This window comes from Monopterus albus, unplaced genomic scaffold (genome assembly GCF_001952655.1).
Source record: "Monopterus albus unplaced genomic scaffold, M_albus_1.0 scaffold35.1, whole genome shotgun sequence".
Taxonomy (NCBI): domain Eukaryota; kingdom Metazoa; phylum Chordata; class Actinopteri; order Synbranchiformes; family Synbranchidae; genus Monopterus; species Monopterus albus.
Genome location: NW_018127915.1, coordinates 1,893,296 through 1,900,742, shown reverse-complemented (window position 1 = coordinate 1,900,742; position 7,447 = coordinate 1,893,296). Strand labels below are relative to the sequence as shown.

The 7,447-nt window shown below is 43.3% G+C and overlaps 2 protein-coding genes across 2 annotated transcripts in view; one reads left to right on the top strand and one right to left on the bottom strand.

The window, feature by feature from the left end:
- mapk8ip3 (mitogen-activated protein kinase 8 interacting protein 3) overlaps positions 1 to 6,396 on the top strand; it is a gene marked incomplete at its 5' end in the record, with an annotated part of 20,190 nt that extends 13,794 nt beyond the window's left edge. The window contains 10 exons of the mRNA XM_020597822.1: positions 443 to 562; positions 887 to 967; positions 1,065 to 1,132; positions 1,332 to 1,480; positions 1,591 to 1,762; positions 1,848 to 1,961; positions 2,560 to 2,598; positions 3,076 to 3,240; positions 3,452 to 3,598; positions 4,606 to 6,396. Of these exons, the coding sequence (XP_020453478.1) occupies positions 443 to 562; positions 887 to 967; positions 1,065 to 1,132; positions 1,332 to 1,480; positions 1,591 to 1,762; positions 1,848 to 1,961; positions 2,560 to 2,598; positions 3,076 to 3,240; positions 3,452 to 3,598; positions 4,606 to 4,730 (1,180 nt within the window). The remainder of the gene's footprint in view (positions 1 to 442; positions 563 to 886; positions 968 to 1,064; positions 1,133 to 1,331; positions 1,481 to 1,590; positions 1,763 to 1,847; positions 1,962 to 2,559; positions 2,599 to 3,075; positions 3,241 to 3,451; positions 3,599 to 4,605) is intronic.
- Positions 6,397 to 6,728: 332 nt separating this feature from the next.
- The window catches only part of nme3 (NME/NM23 nucleoside diphosphate kinase 3), a 4,757-nt gene continuing 4,038 nt past the window's right edge, over positions 6,729 to 7,447 (bottom strand). Inside the window, exon 5 of the mRNA XM_020597848.1 lies at positions 6,729 to 7,062. Coding sequence (XP_020453504.1) covers positions 6,945 to 7,062 — 118 coding nt within the window. The 3' untranslated portion in view covers positions 6,729 to 6,944. The remainder of the gene's footprint in view (positions 7,063 to 7,447) is intronic.

Sequence of the window (7,447 nt, the reverse complement as noted above, 5' to 3'; positions counted from 1 at the left end):
CCAATCGAGAATTTGTGGAAAGAACTGAAAACTGCTGTTCACAAACGCTCTCCATCCAACCTCACTGAGCTCGAGCTGTTTTGCAAGGAGGCATGGGCAAAAATTTCAGTCTCTCGATGTGCAAAACTGATAGAGACATACCCCAAGTGACTTACAGCTGTAATCGCAGCAAAAGGTGGCGCTACAAAGTATTAACTTAAGGGGGCTGAATAATTTTGCACGGCCAATTTTTCAGTTTTTTATTTGTTAAAAACGTTTGAAATATCCAATAAATTTCGTTCCACTTCATGATTGTGTCCCACTTGTTGTTGATTCTTCACAAAAAATTACAGTTTTATATCTTTATGTTTGAAGCCTGAAATGTGGCAAAAGGTCGCAAAGTTCAAGGGGGCCGAATACTTTCGCAAGGCACTGTATCTGCATATGTCATTCCTCCTCATAGGCACACAGGTCAGTCCAAAGAGGAAACATGTCAACCTCCAGAGTCAGAGGACGGAGGTGAAGAGGCCAAGAACTACACCAGTGTGGCCCCCACCATGTGGCTGGGAGCCCAGAACGGCTGGTTAGTCGCTCAGCTGAACCACTCACAGACTCACTGTCTCTTCAAACTTTACAGTCATTTCTTTTCTTTGGTTTGCACTGGGTAAACACATTAAAGTAACACTGTGAAATTCAGGTCAAATAAATTCAAAGCTTATATTTTTATGGTTGCGCCTTTATTTTGGTAAGAAGTGATCAGTCACTTTTTTTGGATAAGATTCCACAAAAGACCAAATAACTGAGCTTTTATCTTCCATCGTAAAAAAACACGTAAATGTCATGACATGCATTTTATGGACTGTTCTTTAAGTCTGGAGTAAGTTGGTTCTGTTTCACCCCCCCCAAGGCTCTACGTCCACTCGGCTGTTGGAAACTGGAAAAAGTGTCTCCACTCCATCAAACTTAAAGACTCGGTGCTCAGTCTGGTGTAAGTGGTGGTAACAGTTACATGGGATTTAAGTAAAAAACCATCAGTGTTTCCATACATTTCTGTTACTCCAACACTGTTTTCTCTCTAACGGCAGGCATGTGAAAGGTCGTGTGCTGGTTGCCCTTGCTGATGGGACCCTTGCCATTTTTCATAGATCAGAGGGTATATTTGGCATTATTAATATTTGTTTTAAAAGAGTTTGTATACAGCAGATTTCTAGTTGGTTCCAGGCACTAGCTCTGATGATTAAAACTACGCTGTGGATCTATACTTTTAATATCTGTGTTTTGTGTAGACATGAATGTTATCAGGAGCTGTTGTCAACTGTTTTCATTCAGTTTGTGTGGCTTTCTGTCACCAGATGGCCAGTGGGATTTGTCCAACTACCACCTAATGGACCTCGGCCGGCCTCATCACTCCATTCGCTGCATGGCTGTGGTCCATGATAAGGTCTGGTGCGGCTACAAGAACAAGATTCACGTCATTCAGCCCAAGAGCATGCAGATCGAGGTGAGACACAAATGAGTCCAACAATTAGCTGTTGTCTTTATAGTACAGCAGTTTTCACTGACGACGTTATTGTGATGACACATTGACTTAGTCGTTTTTCCTCTCTGTAGAAGTCCTTTGATGCCCACCCTCGCAGGGAGAGCCAGGTGCGGCAGCTCGCGTGGATCGGTGATGGTGTGTGGGTGTCGATCCGGCTAGACTCAACCTTGCGTCTCTACCACGCTCACACACACCAGCACCTCCAAGATGTGGACATTGAGCCATATGTCAGCAAGATGCTGGGTGAGATTATGGTGGAAATCTTGTCCTGAGAGACGAGGCAACTCACTTCATCTTTAGACTGACTGACTCTGGCTGTAATTCACAGGTACCGGCAAGCTGGGCTTCTCTTTTGTGCGAATCACCGCACTTCTGATCGGTGGAAATCGTCTTTGGGTAGGAACTGGAAATGGTGTGATCATCTCCATCCCACTGACAGAGAGTGAGTTTCATTTATGAACCTTAGCGCAATGGCAACACTATGAAACACAGTGTTAGTTACCTCTGCTAAGGGGGTGGATGTTACTCAGCAGAATATCCAAAAACCCCTTGACCATGACAAGCAGTTTGTTTTTAGTGTGGATTCTCTTAGCGCCACCATGTGGCTGCTCTTTGGCCCACAACTCCTGAACTGTGAGGTGTAGGTCTTTTTCTGGATTCCTCACTCAGAGACAAACAGGCTGTGCCTTTGCAGATTTACCACACATGACTGTCACAAGCAGCAGCTTTATCCCATTGTATCAAATCTAAACTCTTGTTTGGTAACCTAAACTAGCCAATCAGTTTTCTATCAAAAAGCAAAAATGAACGGGGTCATTTTTTTTCCTGTAGTGTTTCATTCACGCAGACACACACCCTCTCACACTGCAGCGTTGTTTATCTGTGTTCCTTAGACTTCTACCCATAAACTCCCCATCTTTTTTCCCACCTTCTGTTTTCCTTCCTTTCCTCAGTGGTTTCACCTCTTTCACAGTCTCGCTCCTAACCACACTGTTACTGTCCTCTTTCTCCTCCACTCTCCTCCAACCCTCCCCCTGTAGCGGTGGTCCTTCACCGGGGACAGCTCCTGGGTTTGAGGGGTAAGTGGGAGCGCTCCCGACCTCCTGCTGTTGTGAACTTGCCTTTTCTTGCCTGCCCTCACCTGGTCAAACGTCTACAGACCTCCTCAGCAGTGATATTACAGCTTGTTTAGCTCTCAGTCGGTCCTCTTTTATCTGTCAACATTTAGCTGAAGGTCTTTGTGCGGTGATTTTACTTTTTACACAGATCATTGGTTGCTTTGCATGCCATTTATCATTGTGGTTTATCGCATCACTGACTAAAAGATATGTTTGTATAAGAGACACACTCAGTGTGTTTTAGCTGTCTCAAATGTTTTTGAATTATCCTAAAAACATTTCTTATTTTCAGTTGATCTGTGGACAGATGTGGATTTTGTGGGTGTTTTTCTTGAAACGTTTCTTTGTCTGTGTCATGCTGCCACCTGTGATTTGCTAACATGTCTAAAGTAAACATTCCTGGTTTGGCGTCTCACTCCTGGACTCCCTCTCCCTCAGCTAACAAGGTGTCTCCAACATCCTCCGGTGGAGTGATCCACGTATACGGTGACGACGGCTCTGAAAAGAGTAGCGGCAGCTTCATCCCCTACTGCTCCATGGCGCAGGCCCAGCTCTGTTTCCATGGACACCGTGATGCCGTCAAGTTCTTTGTCTCTGTACCCGGTAGGAACAAAGAAGGTCCACCCGTGTGCTGATGCACCAGATGATCATACACGCTGCTTTTGTTCAGTTTTAGTGCATTCCTTTATTAGTCATGTTTATTTACACATGAAACATACCGCCAGCAATTTCAGTTTTTCTTACACACATCTGTAACTGACTACGTTTCCTAGCCTTTAACCTGTTTTTGTTTTTATTTTCCCTTGTGTGACAGGCAATGTTCTGGCCACCCTAAACGGTAGTGTGCTGGACAGTCCATCAGAGGGACAAGAGTCCACAGCACCCCCAGATACGGAGGCCCAGAGTGTTCAGAACGTGTTGGTGCTGAGCGGAGGAGAGGGCTACATCGACTTCCGTATAGGTGAGCAGTCACACCTGCACACACACAGCTCACACTGCAGGGTGCGTCACTGCTACCAGCAGAACAGTGAGAAGGTACTTTAAGGAGAAGGTTGGTTGTTTTCTATATTAACAGTACTTTCAACAGTCTCCATACAGAGACTAAAAGCAAGTGAATTGCCTCTACTCACTGTTAAAGGATAGCTTCAGTTTCTTTGAACCAACTATTTCCCCTAAAAGTGGGTAGAATGATAATTTCACTATCACTGCCTCCATTGTAAAGATTTGGGGAAACAAAAAGTTGCATTAAGCAGCATTATATCAGTTAGGCTCCAAGAGAGCTCAGAATAAACACGTCAGTCAAATCACTTTACACGCTTATCTCTCGGAAGGAAAGCAAATACAAGATTTGATCATCATGTGCAGTTAGCTGTGATGGCTATATCTTATACTTGCTTTCCTTCTGACTCTGAGATAAGCATGAAACATTATTTGAATGAAATAATGTTTATTCTGAGCTGTCTCGCTGAATAACTACTTGCCCATATAGCAAAATTAGCACTGGCTATAGAGTCCCCATAGCCAGTTTTAGGGGAAACACGGCAAATTAAGAAAAGTTATCCTTTAACATCCGTCAGTTTCCAACCCTGATTAGCTTCTTGGGCTGTGCCCTAGATCTCATCAGAGAAACATACCTCTGCACTCGGGACACGTTTCTTCATTATGAAACATATTAGTTCAAGTATTTGTTAAAAACATTGCCCCGGAGGCTCCGGATGGCCATGCAGCCTCTGAAGTCAGCTCTCTGCCTTGTTTCCAGTCTGTACCTCTTCTCTACCAAACACCAGGCCAAAGCTTCCTGTGAAATTTCAAAATAATAATCACATTTGACAGTCGTGTTCTTGATATTTCTAATACTGTTGCTGTAAACTGAACAGTTATGCTGTTTTTACAGTGCACAGTAAAATATTGTACCTTTTTATTGTTGAACTGCAGTCCAACTCTCAACTTTTTGTTTTTCACCCTCAGGGGACGGAGAGGACGATGAAACAGAGGAGGGAGAGAACGGTGGGGCTTCACAAATGAAGCCTGCTTTGTGTAAAGCTGAGCGGAGCCACATCATCGTCTGGCAGGTGTCTTACATACCTGAGTGACACCTGGATCTGCTTTAACGCACCACTCGCCTCATTAAAGCCCCCAGGCCTTGTAATTACCCCTGGTCATGTAAAAGTTTTGCCTTGGCTCTAAAACGACCCTCAAAGCCGTGTATTGTTCCTTGTAACTATTCTATCCAACCCCCGCCCCGTCACCTTGTAACTTTAATGCCTTGTAAGTACCTCCTCTGATCTAGTAATCTGCCTGTCATGCTGTTTGTCCCACCCAAGGCACTGTAACTATCTTCATGAGCCTTGTAACCCAGACTCATATCTACCTCCCTCCTCTATATTGATCTTATATTCACTCTGTAAACACACTGTATCTCCTCCTATATTTACCTCAACTGTCCTGCATCTGCCCCAGAGTTACTGCTGCTCTTCCTTCATTTAGTTTCTCACCTATGGACCTTCCAGTTCATCTTAAAGCAAAGAGCAGAGCACCAATATGCCACAGCTGTACCAAAACATGAATGACAACAGTGACTTGCATTTCAACAAGATATCAGGTCTGATTAATGCAGCAATCCATTACCGTGTTTGGCATGAGATGACCCTTGATTGTTCAATAGTCTTTGACAGCATTCAGAAAACTTGTTTCAGCTTTAAGGTTGTTGCAGATGGTTTTTAGAGGGTAAGTGAAGATCAGTAAACATGAGACAAACAAAGCCAAATTCATGTTAAAGGGTTCTTTTGGCCAGTACCTAAAATACTTTGCATCCCATCTTACCTCTATTTTGAAACATCCCGATTTAAGAACATGTTACATCAAATGAAAATAGGTCCCCATTCCCCCTCCCCACAGCAGCCCAGTGTAAATCAGAGGACTCAGTTCAGTGAGGTCTGACCAAGGGGTTGAATTTAACACGTCGACAGTTCAGTCTAAAACTCATTTCTATCATCTGACGGGTTGGTGCGAAGCAGGTGAACGGCGGCACTGTCATTATGTGTACAGGGATTATTGTAAATGTCCAGACACACTGAAGCTGATCCTCTTTGTTCAGTATGGAAATTCATGCATTGATCTCTGTGTGGATTAAATATTAAACGTGTGCTGAATAAAATGCATGTGCATCTCTCTTTACACTAAGCAATGTTTATAAAAGGATGGCAAGATCAGATTTAACATTTCCCACAGAATCCACAGCATTTTAGAAAAGCCTCAAGGTGACCAAATCTTTTTACAAAACAATACATAAACAAATTTCTTTCAGCACAAATTCACTTAGAAACTGAGCCTGGCAACTTAAATAAAACCACCGGAAACCAGGAAATAAAACCAGGAATGCATTAAACATATTTTAAAACTTCTACCCATAATTAGGTTCAAGTAGTTTCAAGCGATACGAAGAATTGGAATTTAAAAGACGTACAGGGAACTGAAAATCAAAAGTGGAATAAGGCAATAACTGTGTTGGTTAATTGCTCTTTATTGCTCCCCTTCTACAGAGGAAATGTAGATTTGGCAAATTTTTCACCTTGAAATTAATGGCACTTATTCCAAGTGACAGTGCAAGTGTCAGTTTTCAGACAAAAAATAAAGCTGGCAACTAATTTAGCTGTTTGACTGATCAAATACTTTGCACTGTGTTAAGTGGGGCGGCTGTGGCTCAGGAGGTAGAGCAGGTCGTTTCCTAACCGGAGGATTAGCAGTTCGATTCCCGTCTTGTCCAGTCAACATGTCGAGGTGTCCTTGAGCAAGACACTAAACCCCCAGTTGCTCCCGGTGATGTCACCAGTGCGTGAGTGCGAATGGGTGAATGGCCGAATAATGTGAAAGCGCTTTGAGTGTGCTGTAAAAGCGTAGAAAGACGCTATACAAGTATAAGACCATTTAAGTTTGGTCAAGTTGTTAACTCTGCAGCCATTTTCCCAACGTGCTTTCTCATGACAAACATAACGAATCGTGACCTTATTGCTTCAAACCAATGTGATTTTTTAAAACTAACATGAGCTGGTGTTCTGGACTAAACAAAAACACAAGCAGACACTGTTAAGTCATTGCTCACTTACTGCACTTCACTCTGTCATGTCAGCTCACCTCAGAAACATACAGATACAAAAACATTTGAAAATGTATGAAAAAAGAAGCATCAAGCAAGGCAGCGATGACACGTCTGTGGCTACAAGCTATTAAAGCCAGACACATACTCCTCTGAGGTATGATACGATCCATCTTGTAGTGACTGATACGACGACAGGACAGGACGGCAATCAGTTGTAGATCCACTGGCTGCTGCCATCCTCCCAGCAGTGAAGCTCGTTCTGGTGAAACCACAGAGAGATTTCCTTCTGGGCGCTCTCCACAGAGTCGCTGCCGTGGATCACATTCCTGCAATGCGGAGTTGACACAAAAGCGATCAGGACACTCACACAAACTCCGGAAACTACAACCCCCCCAAGAAGCGCCTCCCCCAGCCATAAAAAATAAGGATTCTGAATTTTCTTAAATAATGTTGGTCCTTTTTTTTGTTTGTTTCAATCACCTGGTTCTATTTTTGTGTCAGGATTATTTAGTCATTGCCACAGTCAGGTCAGATTCCTACATTTAGACAACAAAGGTAAATGCATTAAAATAACCAGGCACAACACCAGAAGACAAACTACTATTAATAATGTCCAAGACCGTGCCTCCAATGCAGCCTTATACTGGACTCTGTGGCCCCGATGAAAATCGTGCGGCCTAAAACTAGGATGGAACCCTGGCTTGGCACTAG